The sequence below is a fragment of the Lepus europaeus genome, chromosome 2 (assembly GCF_033115175.1).
Source record: "Lepus europaeus isolate LE1 chromosome 2, mLepTim1.pri, whole genome shotgun sequence".
NCBI classification, from domain to species: domain Eukaryota; kingdom Metazoa; phylum Chordata; class Mammalia; order Lagomorpha; family Leporidae; genus Lepus; species Lepus europaeus.
The window spans coordinates 68,022,442-68,041,897 of record NC_084828.1 but is presented as its reverse complement, the minus strand read 5'-3'; the positions used below and the strand labels follow the sequence as shown (position 1 = coordinate 68,041,897).

The 19,456-nt window shown below is 49.9% G+C and overlaps 1 protein-coding gene across 1 annotated transcript; it reads right to left on the bottom strand.

Moving 5' to 3' along the window:
• Positions 1-1,719: 1,719 nt before the first annotated feature.
• On the bottom strand, positions 1,720-15,828 carry TAGLN3 (transgelin 3). Its single transcript, XM_062176620.1, has 4 exons — positions 15,431-15,828; positions 14,153-14,327; positions 3,227-3,329; positions 1,720-2,191 (listed from the first exon to the last, which is right to left on the bottom strand). The coding sequence occupies exons 1-4, from the start codon at positions 15,608-15,610 to the stop codon at positions 2,050-2,052; spliced, it is 600 nt and encodes a 199-aa protein (XP_062032604.1). The 5' UTR covers positions 15,611-15,828; the 3' UTR covers positions 1,720-2,049.
• Between the last annotated feature and the right edge of the window lie 3,628 nt (positions 15,829-19,456).

Here is a 19,456-nt window from a genome sequence, read left to right as displayed (position 1 = left end):
GTTATAGCAATGCTGGAGCCAGGGCAATATGGGAGACAGAACAGGGCAGAGCCTGAAAACCCTCGTCCAGCCCATCTTTCCCCTGATTGGAGGCTGTTTCCCAAGCACCCTGTCCCCAGCCCCCAACCCCAGAGACCTGCCCACTTGCTTTGCCTCCCACTCTCATTTCACTCATTGGAATCCATCCACTGCCCTCTCTTAGGTCTGTGGCAACTCCAAGTTCAGGTTTGGGGAAAGAATTCAGCTTCCTGTTTGGGAGCCATGCTTCCAGGGCCACCAGGGATCCTAAAGAATGTGTTAAGTCATTTAGGTGACCATGGGTCACTTTCCTATAGCATAATCTTTTTTCCACTAGGAATCTTTGAAAACTCTTATGCTTAGTCCTAATTTATAAAAAAAAGATTAAGACTAGAACTAGCCTAGGTGACGAAGCAGTGGAGACCCAGGATTCTGCTTCCTGAATAGTCCTGTCCCTGCGGACATCCCTCAGAAACTTCTGGGGAAGCCTAGAGTCGCGAATACAGTTTGAAAATCTACCACCCAGACAGTGAGGGTGTAGCAGTGTCTGCGGTTTCATTTGGCTTACCTTTTCTGTTCATTAATGATTGGTTATGCACATAAAAGACTTCATTTCTTCTCTTACTAAATGCATCATTGTGTTTGTTCCTACTAATAGGAAAGAATAAGATTAATTGAAAGTCCCCAGGTTAACTTGTTCCAATAATTTTTCTATCTGTGGAAATCTTAAAAATAAATCCATCTTAGGCAGATCTTAGTCTTATGCACTATCCAAGAATTTCAGGGTTTTCAGCCCTATAAATGCCTTTAGGAGAGCAAGCTACATTGTGTATAAGTTCTGGTTGGTGAAAAAAACAAATAACTGTATGGGCCAGAGCTGTGGCCCAGAGACTAAGCCCCTGCCTGCAGTGCTGGCCTCCCATATGGGCACCAGTTCGAGTCCTGGCTGCAACACTTCTGATCCAGCTCGCTGGAAAACAGCAGAGAATGGCTCAAGTGCTTGGGCCCCTGCACCCACGTGGGAGATCAGGATAAAGCTCTTGGCTCCTGGCTCCTGGCTCCTGGCTTCAGCCTGCCCATCCCTGGCTGTTGAAGTGATGTGGGGAGTGAACCAGCGGATGGAAGGTCTCTCTCTCTCTCTTTCTCTGAGCTTTAAATAAATAAATAAATAAATCTTTTTTAAAAAAATGTATAAATGTTAGTATCAGATCTAAAGTCTGTACTGTGTGAGGAAAATTAATGCTAAAGGAAAGAAAACAGCTCATTCATTCATCCATTTCCTACTCATCATTCAACAAATCCATTCATCTATCAGTCCGTCCTTCCATCCATTCATCCATCCATCCATCTAACCACCCATTAGATACTTCCTGGGCACCTATTAAAGAGTTGAGAACTGGTACTTGGTCTTGCTCATTCCTGTATACCATACATAGTCCATCGTAAAAAACACAATGTAGATACAAAAAAAAAAAAAAAATTAGGGTTTCAAAAAACTTGTTCTTGAAATCATGGCTTTAGGCCTATTCCAAAAGGTTCACTTCCTATTGCAATTGACAAGATAAGTAAAATCTCGTGAGAACTTGCTCATAGCTAACCTTATTTGTACAGGTTCAGAGTCCATTCCATCTTGCTGGCCCCTTGAACGAAAGAGAAACCAGCCCAGGTTGCAAGTCCCTAAGACAAAAAATGAACTTTACATTTTAAGACACAAGACTAATTTATTAGGTGCGTTCTGTGAGTGACGGAGAGGAAATTTGGCAAATAAATAAATAAATAATCAACAAACGAGAGACTTGAGGGCAAAGAAGGGGCTGGGGAGAGGAAGGGAGCGCAGTCTTTGCATAGTTCTAAATGAACAGAAGGTGGCGGCAGTAGGCAACGTGGAGTCTCAGCGGAAGTGCAGCACTTGCAAAAACCAGGGGCAGGAGGCTTTGAGAAAGAGGAGGTCAGAGGTGACTAACTATTTCTTTGTCCTAGAGACCGTGGTGTGGAACATTCGTCCTCTCTACTGGGGCCCGCTGCGGCGTCTCACATGATCTGCCTGGGCATCCCGTACCCAGTCATGCCCGCCTGGGAGGCTCCCTTGTTGCTACCCATCTGCAGGCCTATGACGTTCTGTCCCTGGCGGAGCTGCTCCTCGGAAAATCCTCGCCGATTCTGCTGGGCTTTCCTGGACGGGGGAGTGAGAAGGAATAATGTTATCACGATAGTTTGCAAAGCCCTCTCAAGGTATGCGATTGGACAGGCTCTTTTGGAGGCCACCAGACAGACCAGCGGGCCCTGCCTGAGTGACGACCCCACCGTGATGCTGGGGTCCCTTGTCTCTCCAGCAAAGGAGCCAGAATCCTGGCTGCCTCTCTGGGAAAGTGACCTTCTGTGGTCCTTTTTGTCTCCCTTTGCCCACGCTCCTCCCATCCCGCACCATGTTAGGCCTCTCGGTCTGCACCCTCCCAACCTCTCTCACACAGTCACTGCAAGTCCTTGGGAGAATTGATATCAACTCCTCGTACTAAGTGTATCATTACTCCTAGTTCACCCTCTCTTTACAGGGCCAAGGCTGAATATTCCATTAGAGCCGAGGGACCCAAGAGTTAACAAGGAGAAAGTTCCTGCTCTTAGACCAGAGGTGAGCAAACTGTGACAAAGAGCCAGATCGTAAGTCATTTTGGCTTTGCAGCCACAGGTGGATCACTAGTAATTGCTGAGACTAAAACCAGGTTCCCACAAGCTGGTTTCTAGCAGGTTTTCAGACCACAGCCATGTAAAATGGCACAAGCTGGTACCCTGTCAGAATTCTCAGGGAGAAGAAAAGGGGATCAGAGAAATGAATGCTCAGTGATCTGCTTCAAGGTGCTCTTTTCATCCACCACAAGGGACAGAAGGAAAAGAAGGAGGGGGGGACATGGGCCTGCTTAGGTCATAACCATACCACATTCGTTCAGACACAAAAGCCACCTCTGAGGAAGCCCATCCAGTCCTGCGGAGCCTCTGGAGAGACTGGACCGACCTGGGCAGAGCTGGAAGATCCATGTCTCACTGGAAAGGCCCAGCCATTTCTGTCCTGGGCAGGGTGCCAACCTCAACGGCAGCCCCACGCTCCCTCCTGCTGGAGGAACTTGGCCGTAGGGCAGGCAGTGCTTGCTAATGCTCCTTAGCCATAGTCCTAATGCTTCCCACCGTCTCCATGCTCCAGGGCATCTTTTACCTGTGAAACCAGGATGGCTCTCCCCGGTAACAGCCATCATCCTTGGTGACTGCGACACTTCCTAGAGCCATCAGGGTCCTCTGCACAGCCGCCATGTCCTTCCCTGGAAGCCAACGGAGAGGTTAAGGCCAAGCTGGTGGCAAGGCCAAGGGATTCCAACAGGATGTGGCTGGACCCCCAGAAGAGGATTTCTTTTCTTTCCTTCTCTTTTGTAAAGCATGTGTGTGTTTATTTCTTTGAAAGTCAGAACAACAGAGAGAGAGGGAGAGATCGCCCATCTGCCGATTCACTCTCCAAATGGCTACATGAGCCAGGGCTGAGCCATGCTGAAGTTAGGAGCCAGGAGTTTTATCTAGGTATCCCATGTGGGTTCAGGGGCCCAAGCGCTTGGATCATCTTCTGCTGCTTTCCCAGGCCATTACCAGGGAGCTGGATGAGAAGTGGAGCAATGAGGACTTGAGCTGGCACCCATATGGGATGCTGGTGTCACAGGCAGTGGCTTTACTTGCTATGCCACCATGCAGACCCCGAAAAGTTCTGATAGGAGGCTGTGGGGGACCACATTCAAGGATGAGGCACTACCCAACACTTCCCAAAGAGGCCCCAACATGTCCATACCCGAACATCTCCAAAAGGAACAGACAGGCTTGGTTAATTATTTTCCACACGGTACCTACCAGTTCCTAATCCACTCATGGTTACTCTATGAACACTCCCCCCTGCCCCCCCTCCAAACACTTGGCCGCTCAGGTCGACGCCAATGACCTCACCTCGGTGGGTTCTATAAGGGGAGGTCATGGGTGGGGGTTGGCCGGGAGGTCTGAGAAGGGCATTTCCTCACCACTGGAAAGCAGGAAGGAAACAGGAGAGAAGTTGATTGGATGGAATAATTCTGCACCAAACCCCAGGTGGCTTCTCTCTTTGACTCTATCTGGGTTAAAAGGTTCTGTAATCATCCATGTGCATCCAATTGAGTGTTCCCTGGGCCCTCCGTGCTGCGGACCTGGCAGACGAGGAGCAGCAAATCAACACAGAAAGCACTCCACGTGACACAAGTGATGGGCTCTTTATTGTGTGCTGCCTGAAAGGAGCTAAATGGAGACAATAAATCACGGGCTTGGGCGTGAAAGGAAGATGAACCAGGCAGAGAGAGGTGGGGTGTGGCCTCAGCACAGGGGAAGGGGGGCGCCTGGCACTGTCACTGGGCCTCTCCCGTGGAGCAGATTTTGGGCTCTGCAAATCAGCCTGCGCCTCCCCTCCCCTCTCTCCCTGCCTCCCGTCCAGTGGACTGCCATGTTGTGGACAAGACATATTGTTGGGTGGGCAGCCTGCAATTCAGAAGCAGAGAGTCGGTCCCTGTAAAGGACAAGTGTGGAATGCAAAAGCTAGCAGGCACAGGGTTTACAAGGGAGGCAGACTTCAGCCTGGTGGGGAGCTGTGAGCATTAAGCAAAGATATTAAAAGGCTCTCTCTCTCTCTCTCTCTCTCTCTCTCTGCAGACTGGGTAAGCCATCTGCAATCTCTACAGCCTGGCTGCTACGGCTCAGTCACTGGGGAATATGGAATTACAGGGGAGAGGCAGATGGAAAGTGAGACTGGAGTCAGAACTGTAATAAAATAAACAATTAAGGCCCTCAGAGGAAGTCCAGCTCAGGATGTCCATCTATTCAAAGAGGAGAGAGAGTGCAGATCCTCCTCCCCCCACCTCCTTCATCTCACTCATCCCCCCCCTCCCACATAACCCACAGGGTGATTGCCCGGATCCTGAGGCCTGATGGGATTGGCTGAGGGCTGCAGGGTGAACTGCTCTCCAGGGACAGCCGGGGTGGTGGGGGTGGAGTATCTGGGCAGCAGATGGAAGGGGGAGGGCACAAGGAATACTAAGAATTGAGAGGAAACACCAAGCTGTTTGTTGGAATGACTCTTCCCTTCCAGAGATGAAACACATTTCTGTATTAGTCACTGTATAGCGGCATTTTTTTTTTTTTTAATTTTTAAAATAGAACTGTAGTAAGCATATCCCGAGGATCATTCTGTGAGGAGAGGGAGACAGCTTACTCATAAGCAGTGAACCACTAAAGAGAACTGAGATTAAGCTCGGGAAGGCTTAGGCTGGTCTGCATCGTCCGCAGAGAGCACACAGGAAGTCTGTTTGTGCTTGGGAAGGTTTGGTCTGACAGGTGCAGGACCTGGGGAGATGTGGAGCCAGGAGTCCAGCACTTCAGCCACAGACACTGCCCTGGAGCAGTGGGCGAGGAAGCAAGTGTTGTCAAACCACACAACCAGCTTCTTCCACCAACGCCAGCTAACGGATAAGCTACACGAACCCCGAAGAGGCAGATGGAACTGTTTCACACAGCTGTATGATATCCAGGAAACTAGAACTATCACCACCACCCCACCCTCAACCCCGGAAAGTGGGAAAGGGAGTGATTGTGCGATTATGACAGAAGAAAAAGCAGCATTATTTGACAAAGACAAATGGATATTTTCACCTTAAGAAAGGGCCTAGAGCAAGAGATTTAATATAAATTATAGGTTAGATGCTTTATTGTATATGACCTCACCCCTGTGGAATGTGGATTATCCCTCTCCATGTATTGATGGAGAGGCTTATTAACATACTCAGAGCTCCCGGAAGTCACCCAGAGCCCAGCTCTAGCTCAGTTCGTCTGAATGCCAAGCCCAGTCCACCAAACACTGCCAGCTAGCTCCCACGGCGCCCCCTTGCGGGCAGATTGAGGAAGAGCCCAGCTCAGCAAGAGTCTGCCTTCAGGGATGATCCCCAAAGTCACAGGGGCTGCTTCAGTGTCAGTCCAGAGAGAATGCGGGTATAAAACTAGGGCACAGGGTTGGGGCCCTGTAGGACCAGGAGAACCAACCCCAATGGCCCTGTGTTTCAGTGGGTTTTTTTCTGGAATAATTTCTCCACGTGTTCACTCAAAATGAATATCTTTTAATTCCATTTTTCATTGATCTTTTGAAGCATCCTTATGAGACAACTAACTGTAACATCTACACAGTTATAAAATCGTGCAAGTCCAAAAAACTGGCCATACACAGGCCTCTTTAGGATTTCCCAAATTTCTTGGATTACTTATGGGAGCTCTGAGTGACAAGGGCACCTCTGTTTTAAAATATGAATTTTGGGCCAGCGCCGTGGCTCAATAGGCTAATCCTCTGTCTTGCGGCGCCGGCACACCAGGTTCTAGTCCCGGTCGGGGAGCCGGGTTCTATCCCGGTTGCCCCTCTTCCAGGCCAGCTCTCTGCTGTGGCCCGGGAGGGCAGTGGAGGATGGCCCAGGTGCTTGGGCCCTGCACCCGCAAGGGAGACCAGGAGAAGCACCTGGCTCCTGGCTTTGGATCAGCGCGATGCGCCGGCTGCGGCGGCCATTGGAGAGTGAACCAATGGCAAAGGAAGACCTTTCTCTCTGTCTCTCTCTCTCACTGTCCACTCTGCCTGTCAAAAAAAAAATTTTTTAATTAAAAAATATGAATTTTGGTGCCAGCATTGGGGCACAGCAGGTTAAGCTGCTGTTTGTGATGCCTGCACCCAATATCAGAGCACCTGTTCAAGTCCCAGCTGCTCCACCCCCAATCCAGCATCTGGCTAATGTACCTGGGAAGGCAGCAGAAGATGGCCCAAGTACTTGGGCTCCTGCCTCCCACCTGGGAGACCAGGACGGCATTCCTGGTCCTGGCTTCAACCTGGCCCAAACCTGTTGAGGGCATCTGGAGAGTAAACCAGGAGATGGAAAGTCTCCCCCTGTATCCAACCCTCTCTCTGTGTCATTCTGCCTTTCAAATAAATATATAAATTATGTTTTAAAAAAATATGAATTTTAAGTCTATTGCCCTGAGGTGGGAGTCTATATTCTTACTAAGTTCCCTAGATGGATCATATAATCAAGCAAGTTTAAGAAATATTGGTTTCACCTGGTGACTTCCAAACTAAATTGAGGATCAGAATTACCTGAGAATCAGGTAGCTGAGATATTCAGCTTCTGGGACAATGTCCTGAGATTATTTTTTTTCTTTTAAAGATTTGTTTATTTATTTGAAAGAGTTACAGGGAGAGAGGGAGAGACAGAGAGGGGGAGAGAAAGCAAGAGGGGGAGATTTCCATCCATTGGTTCACTCCCCAGATGGCCACAATGGCCAGTGCTGGGCCAGACTAAAGCCAGGAGGTTCTTCCACATCTCTCATGTGGGTAGCAGGGGCTCATGCACTTGGGCTATCATCCACTTTCTCAGGCCGTTAGCAGGGAGCTGGATCAGAAATGGAGCAGCTAGGACACAACTGGCATCCATATGGGATATCAGCATCGCAGGTGTCAGCTTTACCTGGCATGCCACAACGCCGCCCCCTGAAATGGTTCTGATGCAGCCAGATGCATAGGCAAGCACCAGTCTATAGTTCTGGATTTCACCTTTCAAAGTGTCACGAGGTCTGTTGCATGCTAAGTACTAAGTAGGGTTTGTTAAGTAATAACCCTTCTTTAGAGAAGTTGCTACCCCAAACATGGCCATGCAACCCAAACTACTAAGTTATAATCTATAAGGAGTAGAAGTGCTATTCTTTAGAGAAGTATCATCCACCAAGTAAAAGTAATACAGATCACTTGAAGGCTCTGATCAAGTGGAGAGTCAGCCCTGAGCTCCAGCAGCCTGGCATCACTCTTCTCCCAAAGCGGCACTCCTGGACTTTGGTGGATTCTTAGAGCTCTTCAAGTCATAGTGTTAGCTGGCACCTGACACTTCTACTGGACAATAGAGTATCTCCTGTGTCTACATTGTCATAAAGGAATGCTACCCCAAACGTGGCCATGCAACCCAAACTACTAAGTTATAATCTATAAGGAGTAGAGCAGGGGGGTTGTGATTGCAGGGACCCAGCTCAGGGATTCTTTTTTCTTAACATTTATTTTTTAATTTCTTTTCATCTAATTGAAATTGACAGAGAGATCATCCATCCCCTGGTTAACTTCCCAAATGCCTGCAACAACCAGGGGTGGGCCAGGCGAAAACCAGGACCCAGAACAACATCTAGATCTCCCAAATGAGTGACAGGGTCCCAAGCACTTAAGCCATCATGTGTTGCCTCCCAGGATGCAGAGCAGATGTTGGATTGGAAGTGGAGGAACCAGGTGTCACAAGCAGTGGCTTAACTTGCTGTGCCACAGTGCATGCCCAGACCCAGGGATTCTTAATGCAGATACAGTTTTACTGTGGTTATCATAAAGATACTTCAACAATGATTTTGTTCTCTTGAGTTTTTTTTTTTTAATTATCTCCAAGATATCTTATGCATGTTTTTGAAGAGGAAAAAAAATGATAAAAAAGAAGAGAAAAAGGACTAAAGAAGTCATCTGGGTGAGTGAAGTCAAGGTAGGCACTCTGCTTTCTGTCTCTGCTCTGAACATCCAAACCAGCCTTACAGTCATTCTGTTTCAGAGCTACTTCTGTTTTACATCAGTCTTGGCTCACCTTGGAAGTTTGGAATACCACCTGTTTTCATCAGTCTTGGACTTAGAGACAGCAAGCAGTGGAATAAGAAGCCTTTCTTAATTCCCTGAATAATAACTTGGCATAAGCTCCGGTTCTCCACTCTAGGTAGAGAAAATATGGCAGTAGTCAAGGAAGTCGGAGGCTAGATTGGGTCGGCTCCGTGGGTTCTGTGGGTTTTTGTTGTTTGCCTTCCAAGCCTGAGGAAGGAGAAATCGTGTAGGACAAGTTTTTCTCAGCCTGGGGTTCCCAGACGAGCAAAATCAGTGTCAAGCAGAACTTGGTAAGAAAGGCACATTCCGGGGCTTCCCCTGCACTTCACACCTCCCAAACTCCGGGCCTGGGGCCTAGCAATGTATGCCTCTGCCACCCACCAGGAGATTCTGAGGCATACAGCAGTTTGAAAACTGTTGCTAAAGGAAAGGCCCACAGAGCAAATCGTCAGCAGGCACTGGGGGTCCCGAAGGCTGCTCCCACAGCAGAGGAAGCTTCGAGCAGCAGGCGTCGGTGACGTCTCGAGTCACTACCGGTACATTACAAGATCCCAAAATATCTCTCAACCTGGGGGAAGCGTCTCTTCTGCTCTTACTGTTGAGGAATGACACATAGACTGCCACCTCCCCAGACAGTATATTTGGAACTCCCAGGTTTGCCACCTCCATGGGGAAACCACAACTCCCTGCCTCCCAAGTCACAAAGAGAAGGGAACAGGCATGATAAAACTACACATCCAGGTTCTCACTAGCAGGCTCTTTGAGGACAGCAATCAGATCGCGCCATCTCTGAGTACCCTGTCTGGCGTTTTCTGACAGTCTGTGTGCTTAACTGTCACCAGTGGTTACACAAAGAAACCAAACAGGCCAGTTGCTGATGGGTAACCATAGGGGAAAAGAAGGTAACATTTATCAGGCGTCTAGTAGCCAGGCACTATGCTAGACATTTCACACATTGAATCCCTGTGGGACCCTCCGGAGGGAGGCCTTGCACCTGTCTGCAGACAATGGAACTGAGGCTCCAAGAGGCAAAGAGACCCCACAGTTACCCTGCGGCTAAGGAAGGGTCTCAGCCCACCCACCTGACTTCCACACACACGCTGTTTACACTGCACCAGGATGTTCTGGGTCTGGAGCTGGCAAAGACACCATGGTGGTAATGACCATGAAGTGGGAAAAAGTCTACAGAGTGACCTGTGAAGATGGCCCCTGCCTATGGGGGAACGGCTGTCAACAGGCCCAGGCTCCACAGATGGCAGAGAGGGCAAAGGTCACCTAGGCAGTCCCATTGGTTCCAAGACAGAATGTGTGCCTCTTCAGCCTGTCCCTTCCCCTCTCTTGTTCTGCAAGTCTCAGAAAGGACAGGTCAGTAACAGGAAAACTTTCGACATCACCGACATTTATCATATTTCTCTGCCAAGCACTACACAGAGGGCTTCTTAAGTCTTGTCTCACTGACTCCCCACATCAACTCTGCGAAATTAGATAGTATTACTCTTTTTTTTTTTTTTTTTTACAGGCAGAGTTTAGACAGTGAGAGAGACAGAGAGAAAGGTCTTCCTTCTGTGGGTTCACCCTCCAAATGGCCGCTACGGCCGGCACACTGCGCCAATCCGAAGCCAGGAGCCAGGTGCTTCTCCTGGTCTCCCATGCGGGTCCAGGCCCAAGGACCTGGGCCATCCTCCACTGCCCTCCCTGGCCACAGCAGAGAGCTGGACTGGAAGAGGGGCAACCGGGACAGAATCCAGCGCCCCGACCGGGACTAGAACCTGGGGTGCCGGTGCCGCAGGTGGAGGATTAGCCTAGTGAGCTGCGGCACCGGCCAGTAGTATTACTCCCAACTGACAGTGGAGAAAATCGAGGCTTAGGAAAGTAAATTAGTAAGTGGTAGAGCACGGTGTGAAGCAGGCAGTCCTATTTCCGGCTCAGGAGCCTGCACTCTAACACTCCCTGGGATGAACTTTCAGGTGGGATTTCTGATCAGACTAAATCAGCACACTCCCCGGCCCTTGTATGTTCGTTTCCTTCCTTCCTTCCTTCCTTCCTCCCTTCCTTCCTTCCTTCCTTCCTTCCTTCCTTCCTTCCTTCCTTCCTCTCTCTCTCTCTCTTATCTTACAAACACACACACACACTCTCACCCCTCCCTCTCCGGCTCCACCCTGTCTCCCCTCCTCACTTTCTGCCTACAGAAAAGACACCCAAGTCTTAACTACAGCGAGGCATAGACAGCTAAGATGGCCCACCCCACCCTGCCTTTTCGGGGCACCCACGGCAGACCTGGTAGCAACTGGCTGGGCTGTCTATCTCCTCTTGTCCAAGAGAAAGCCTTCCCGAGCTCCCTTCCATTCCCCGAGCTGCCCTCCCTTCCCTGACCCTGAAAGGACTGGTTCCCAGCCGCCCTCCGGAAGGTCCTTCGGTAGATCTGTCTACGTCTCTGGGACTGAGTTGTTCTCGGGACCACTGAGCCGTGGGTTCCTCATTAAACACTCTTGAATTTTGATTGCTGAGTCTGTTCCAAACAGTTTGTTCTAAAGCTCGTAGGCATATCTGGGGCCTCTGCCTATATATAAATAATTGAAGCCTACATGCGAGGCATTTGGCAAGCCTGGGCCCCTGCAGCTTTATTGGTCTGCCTCTTAAAAGCAGCATGGAGGGCCAGTGGGGCGCTGGGGGCAAGCAGAGCCCTACTTGGGAAGAAGACACTGAGCAGGCGAGGCGGGAGACTGGGAGCTGTGGAGCATAAAATGTAGAATAGGAAGACAAATACCCGGAGAAGGACAGCTGGACCCACAGCAGCCACAGCCACCACAACCATGGTGCAGGGAATCAGAAAATGAATGAGAATAAACGGAAACGTGAAGACGGCATTGAAACCACGGAGCGCAGAATAGTAGGGAGAATGTGGGACAAGGCTAAGCAAATGGCTAATCCAACGGTGCTGTGTGCAAACATGCACACCCTCACATGCAAACGCACACACCCTCAAGATGTCCTGCAGCTTCGCTTTAATTTCAGGTGACAACCAGCTCTCACTGAAAGAACCTTGGCTTTGCCTGCTCAGTCCCTGCTGTTGCTCTACCAGCCCCGCCACGCCCTACTTCTCTGCTCACGGCAACTCACTTCTCCACCTCTTGCTCCATGGTTTGGGAACCCACTCTGGCCTGAGCTTTGGAAGTGATCCTGGGGAGTATCGAGCATCCTCTTCCACTCACTAGAAATCTGCCTGTACATCGGTCCCTATTTATCTTTCCACGAAAGGAGCCATCGGTCCTGGATCTTCTAGGGAAATTGGGAGACGTCTAAGGTCCTGCTTCCCTATTGCCGGCACATGGGCTCATCCTTTCCTATTGCATGACCTGCCAGTCACAGCATCCTGGAGTTCTCTCCTTCTTCTTTTCCCAACAAGCCCATCCTTCTTCTGCCCTGGAGATGGGACCCCCGGTGTTGGTTTCATTCTCCTTTCCTAGAAGCATTATCCTGCCCTGTGCCCACTTGTCCATTGCCCTATCTCAGGCCGCCACAGCAAAACTCATCTCTCCTAGCCTCCCTCTTCCTTAAGAGGAATTTAATCTACAGCTGTGGCTAAACACCTACTGTGTTCATCAAGGACCGTTGTTCCCTACACCCCTCCCTGCTTGCTTCAAGTCCTCCTAGGTAGAAAGTCCACGTCTGTGCTATTTGGAAAGAGGAGGAAAGCGAATCATCCTCAGTATCACAGACCCAAGCAAGCTCTCTCCAGATCCTACTTCCCTCGGATCTTCCAGAATCTTCCTCCTCCTGCACATTTCCTGCACATGGGGGGCCTCACCAGGGTTCCTTCCAGTCACACTAACTCCTCTGTCCTACACAGCCCTGAGTCATCCCTTCCCTCTCCCCTCTTCGTCCTCATCAGTTAGTCAGTGCTATGACTCAACAGCTCACTTGTGGCACAGGTGAAGGGAACTCGGCCTGCTGGCCAAAGAATGGCCTGGCAGACTAGTGGAGGCCCTACTCTTTGGTATCAGAGAGGTTGACTTTGGATCCTGGCTCTGCCGATGACTAGCTACCTCCTGGACACAGGAAACTGGGCAAGCTTCAGTTTTATCATCTGTGAAATGGGCAAACTTGAAACAAATCATAGGATTGCTAGGGGAATTCACTGGCATCGTGCAGTAAAGCATTTGTTTGATGTCTACTGAATGGGAAAATGTCAATCAGGAGTAGCTCTCTTTATTAACTGGGGAAAATCATCACAGTTTTGCTCTATGGAGCAGGGATCAAGACTCGACTGTGACAGTATGTGGGGATGTAGAGGCAAGCATCCATGGAGTCTGATGGGCCAGCCTGAAGTTCTGAAGTTGTAGATGCCTGAGTTTTAAGCAATTGCAAAACCCAAGGGAAACTCATTGGAGTCTTAGAATTTCAACTACTCATTCATGAGGGAGATGTGAAATGTCAGTGCATTGCATGATAAAGATAAAGGAGGTAGCTATTTCTTTATAAACTATTTAGTAGAATGGTCCTGTGCTAGAAATCTATTTCAGCCATCATCTGAATACCCTTTAGAGTACCATGGTTCTCAATCAGAGGGAAGCCACCACATTGTCACGATCCGCACAGCCACTTCGTCATTGCCCTGGGAACCCATTGTTTGGGCCCCTGATGACAGTCAGTGACCATGAACATGTCAGAGTAGTATGCATCCGGCAGTTCTGCTCAGGCTAGTCTATCTGTGTCTCTCGATGCCTCCATTTAGAGGGATCATAGTGGCACAGAGGGACATGCACGTTTTGGCTCGAGGAGACACTGTGCACCATGGCCACAGGTCCCAAACTCTCTGGCAGTGTCTCCACTCACATCTCCTTCCCCGACATGGTGCATTCTTAACTACGTCCAGAAATGGGATTTGGCGATGCCTTTGTAAAATTTCCTCGAGTCATTTCACAAATGTGAAAGAAAAAAAATCATTTTCACACTGTCTCAAAGTCTGGAATATACAGTCACCAAGCTCCCAGGTAAGCATTTCATGAAAGGCTGGAAGAGTCTTTATTTCTCAGATTGATGACAAAACAGCACCAGACAGCTTTGTCTGTGAGCCTTGCTTCTGAGCTCCTGAGTCGGACACACACGGGCCCCCTGCCCCCTTCACTTCCAGTAGCTATCACTTGTTATTGGACGGGGGAAAGCAGAAATAAAGGGCATCCATGTGACCATTTCAGCCCTATCTCTGTTGAGGCTTCTGCTGCCTGTGGTGCCTGCCATGTCCCCAGGATGTGCATTCCCTTAGAGGAGGGCACCCCTCCTACCAGGGCGTCACAAAGCGGGAGGCCCCAGATGACAGCTGAGGACACTCCCCACACACACAGGGAAGGAGCTGTGAGTGGTCCTCACAAAGAGAGGCGGTGCAGGGGAGGGGGAAGGGAGGACAAGCTGGGCCGAGGGGTTGTTTACCTTCCCATAAATCCACCGTCTGAAAAATGTCCGTGGTCCTCACGCCGTAGATCTCCGCAGCCTTTAGGAACTGGGAGATTTGCTCCATCTGCTTAAAAGCCATCTTTGACTCTGAGATCTTGGGAATGGGCTCTTGCCCCGGTGGGTATAAGCTGTTTATCAGCTTGCACAGCACCTAAAAGGGGTAGGGGAGAAACAGAATGGATGTTTCCCTTTGTAATCAATGCCACAAATGAGACTCCCGCTCCACTAGGGACACAGCTCACCAGATTTGGGTTAGGAACCCGAGGAAGGCATAAATCAAGGCTGTGGAGCCCACACTGAACCCCAAGACCCAGATGACCCCGTTTCCAGGGCTACTCCTGACCGCACAGAGTCGTGCAGTTCAGGAGCCCCAGTCTCTCCTTGTCCCCTCCTTCTTTTTTCAGGGAATGTTTACAGAAAAGAATGACAGGAGCTGAGGGGGACAGGATTCTGGACTTCCACAGCAGCGATGAGCTAGTGGCTTCCGGAGGGGGTGGGGGAGGGGGAGTTCTGATCTGCTTTCTGTCAAAGGGCGGATGCGAATCCGCCTTCCGTGACTCATCCCTTACGTGTTAGGGATGTATAAAGCAGCCCAACTGAGTACCCTCCTCCCAGACACCTATGGCCCCTTCCTGGGCAGCCCAGCAGGTGCGTGGGATGGCAGTTATGTAAGAGCGTATCACAGCCTGCAGGAAAAAGAGGGGCTTCATCCAGCAGCCTCGCTGGTGGTCCCCCAACCCAGAACACACACAAGCATCTGGGCAGAGCAGCAGTTATCAAATAAGGAATCCCAGCCACTGAGCAAAGAGACATTGAGCACCTCCATGGAGCACAGCTCCCCTGAAGGATGGAAAGGAGCTTTAGCCAACTTCCCCCACCTGCCTTTCCTTTGTCTTGCTGTGTAACCAGCCCTTCCCCTGGGGGAGTAATGGCCCCAGAGGGGCTGATGCGCCACCAAGACGGGAGATCACGGGAAATACTTATCTCTATTCTCACTGGAAAATTCAAAAGGGCCCTGGATTTGTGACAACTCTAGAAGGATGCTGTGATGTTCCGATGGGTGGGGAATCCTCTACACTGGCTGGGAACTGTGCAGAGAACCCAGGGCAACCACCCTGCAGAAATAAATGCTTTCCTATCCTCTCCCGGTGACCCCCGGAGCTTGGCAGCTGCCGGTCACGCAGAAAAGACAGGACCCTGGGCAGGTGGTCCCTGCCCACTACCCCTGCCGCGGCGACCGCTGCGGGGCCTTACCGTCCCGTCCATCAACCATTTCTGAAAGTGAGCCCTGCCGGGGGGCGGGTGCTCTATGTCCTCGGCGCACTGCAGGATGATCCAGTCCACCAGCTTGTTCTCCAGGTCGGCGTCGTACTTCTGCTCGATCTTCTCCTGCACCTCCCGGCTGAGGCCGTAGCTCGGGCCGCGGTTAGCCATCTCTGCAAGACAAGAGGAACACGCGCCGCATCCACACAATAGCAGCCGCAGCAGCCCCGGGCTCCCGGCACACGGGGCAGCGATGGGATGGGGCTGGGCGGCCCGGCCCGGCGGAGGCGAAGCGGGCAGGCAGCCGGGCGTGGTTTAAGTCAAGGAGCCAGTGGAGCCAATGGGGTTTCACCTCCGAACCGGGAAGGGAAGCGCAGCCACGCGCCAGTGACTCTAGAATAAAGCCCCGGGCGGCCCAGGGGGGCTGGAACCCCCCCCCCCCCCCGCCCGCCGCCCTGCCGGTCCCGCCTCTCGATGAGACGAGATGACGAACGAGAACTCACAGTGAAGCGTGAACCCCCACGCAGCAAGGGGGATGGGAGTGGGGGTGGTCGTTTTCCTGGCCGGGCTCGGTGGCACTTCGTGCAGGCAGGAACCACGCGGCGAGGAAGAAGAGCAGTGATTACCAGGCAGGGAGGAAGGCTGCCAGGGCGCTGGGCAGCCGCCGCTGCTGCATCGCGCCTGATTCGATTGTCGCATGGCCCGGGAGGGTCAGACCAGGGCGGTTGCCTAGAGCCCTCCGAAGAGCCAGCCCCGTGGGCTGTCAGTCAAGCCCGCCCGCCGGCCTCCCGGTGGGAGTTGCTTTCTCAGCCACACAATTCCGTCCCCGGCTCTGGGGAGCCTGCCGATTGTGTGCGGGGCCGGCCTGCAGCTGCCCTGGGGGTGAGAGTTCGCGGGAGGGGCCGTGTGCCCACTGCCCAGCTGTCGGGAGTGGCCGGACCACTCTCCCCTGCCTGGAGGCAGCCCTTGTCTGGCTGGACCTCAGCAGAAGGACTGCGAGCAGGCACCTGTTCTGCTCTTAGCCCAGCTTGGTCTAGAAGTTGCCACGTTGGTTTGACATAATCAAGGGATATGATATACACCTTTCTAATATTATTTTTGACCGAAAGGACACTAAGTTTTATAAATCAAGCAAAACTCGGTGTCCTAAGGACTCTTAGGAGGAAAGATTTCGATAGAGCGTCAAGACTTTCTCTGTTTATTTCTATTAAGAACCATGAATGGGTACCCCGCTCCCCCGCCGTGGCGCACTAGGTTAATCCTCCACCTGTGGCACCGGCATCCCATATGGACAGCGGTTCTAGTCCCAGCTGCTCCTCTTCCAGTCCAGCTCTCTGCTGTGACCTGGGAAAGCAGTGGAGGATGGCCCAAACACTTGGGTTCCTGCACCCACGTGGAGGGCCGGGGGATCAAGGTCCTGGCTCCTGGCTTCCAATCCGCACAGTTCTGGCCATTGCGGCCATTTGGGTGCAAGCCAGCTGATGGAAGACCTTTCTCTCTGTCTCTCACTGTCCACTCCGCCTGTCAAATAAATAAATAAATAAATAAATAAAATAAAAAATAAATAAAGAGAACCATGAAGGTACAACTGACATACTGGACTGTAAGTGGTGAAGACTATTTGGCATGAAATCATTATATCTAAGCTGACCTGAAATTTTTGTGCAATATCAGCCGCTTGGGGGTAAAGATTAAGTCTCCATGCTGTTGTGTAAGTCTCTGGGTACTTTTCATAAGAAAAACAGCTCAATACTTGTTCTTTGGTTCACTTTTTCATTTAACAAATATTTGCTAAGTGCTTAAATGTGCCAGACACCGGCAGGAGAGGAATACAATGTAATTCTTGCTTCTGGAGTGAATGGATAAAACTGAGTCACACACAGCAGATAAAGCAATTCTAGTACATGGGATGGTGAGCTCTGTTTCTGTGCGAAATTGATTGGAAACCATGCAGGAAATGACTTCTCCAATAATACATGTATGGAGAAAAATGTCCTGGGCCTGGACTAATGGCAACTTAATTACTTGGTAGCCATGTGAGTGGTTTGCCTGAAGAAAGATTTAGTGGCCAGTCCTTGAAGTGGGAGAGTAAATTCTGAAAGATAAAGCTGTGAGTGAACCAAGAGATTTAAGGAGAGCTGTACATTTAGAAAGAAGCAAGGGGGAAGGCTGGTTAGTACAGATCTCCATGCTACCAGGAAGAAGCCTTGAAGACAATAACATGTCTAGAAACCCAGAGCTTAGCAGGAAGAGTTTAGAGCAGGGAGCCCATCAGCAGAAATATAGAAGTCATTGCTGTACCTTGGTGGCAGCAGTCAGGCCAGTTCCACCTGAGGGACTGAGGGAACACATATCCAAACAGGAATTCTATGGCTGCAATTGACCTAAGGAAGATGCTGATTTGATGCACAAAACTAGCAACAATTCAACATTTCTAAAGGTGTGCATATGCTTTTTTTTTCAGATTGTGTTTTGCAGATCTTGTGTACCTGAAGATTCCCTTGAATTATAACAGAAAAGTTGATGTGCTGTGAGTGCATGATTGAACCCATGGCTGTGGAGAGCTACAGTGGCAGAGAGGGGCTAAGGTATGATATAGGCCAGAAGTGTCCAGAAATGCACAAGTTCGTAGAGAAAAAATGCTGGATGCCTGGAGGGTGATGGCAGAGATTGGCCCAACCCTGCGCTTACTGAATATCTGCTACCATGGTGGTTGAGTTTTTCAGCAACAGTTTTTAAGGACTTATCTATGAGTATGCATCAGAGATACAAAAATGAATGAGACCTGGCAAGTTACCAAAATTAAACATGTAAATAGCAAATGCCAGTCAGATGTCATGCTAAAATTATGTACATGACACTCAGATTGGCACAATTATTCCTAGAGCAAGGGGTTCGTGAATAGTAGAAAGTTTATAAATGAGATGATTTTAAGTTTGGAAAGAGGACTAGGGGTTTGCCAGGGCAATGAGGTGAAACAGAAGGCGTGGCAATATTGCTGGCAAAGGCAGCATATGAAGGCGAAAATGTTCTAGTACCAACAAAGTAGGGGGTACAGGGAAGAAACACACAGAAAGCAAACGAGGATGGAATGTCAGACAGGCTGCAGACCATAATATGCTGTGCTTATAAATGCCCATGGATTTCTGGAATTATTAAACTAAGCCATTATCAGCAATCATATTTTAAAAAAAGATTAAGAAAAAAAGATTTATTAATTTATTTGAAAGAGTTAGAGAGAGGAGAGACACCTGCTGGTTTACTCCCAAAATGGTTGCAACTGCTGGGGTTGGGCCAGGCCAAAGCCAGGAGCCAGGAGCTTCCTATGAGTATCCCACATGGGTGCAGGGGCCCAAGCGCTTGGGCCATCTTCCACTACTTTCCCAGGCTCATTAGCAGGGAGAAGGATAGGAAATGGAGCAGCTGAGACTCAAACTAGCACTCATATGGGATGCCAGCTTCACAGGAGGTGGCATTACCCACTATGGCAGAATGCCACCATGAACTTACTCTTAGATAAATTATGTCCAAACGAAAGTTAAATAGTAAACATGACTTGCTTCCTAGTTTATTTGGTTATACTTTTGCCTTTGTTACCTAGGATATCTAGGTTGATTGTCCCCATGTGGTATAAATACTATGCAATGGTGTGCTAAGGGCATTTCTTCCCAGCTTCGTGTCCATGCATGTCAGTACATGCTGCAAACAGGGTTCCCTCTAAGCCCCAGAAGCCCGTTAAATCTTTACCAATCCTACGTGGACCGATGTGTCAGTTTTTTTTCCCTTGGGGATCTGATTCAGGTGAAGGAAAACGAGACTGTCAGGATGACTCATAACTTTAGCTGTCTAACAGAAGTGATGGTGGCGCCATTTATTGAGAGAGGATTTGTAAGTGGGATGGGACATGAAGGGAGAAAGACAATAAAGTCTGGACTTCCTGCATTTGGCTGTTGGTTTTATGGGTCTGGAGCTCAAGACAGAAATACAGATTACAGGAATACAGTTGAATAATCTGCG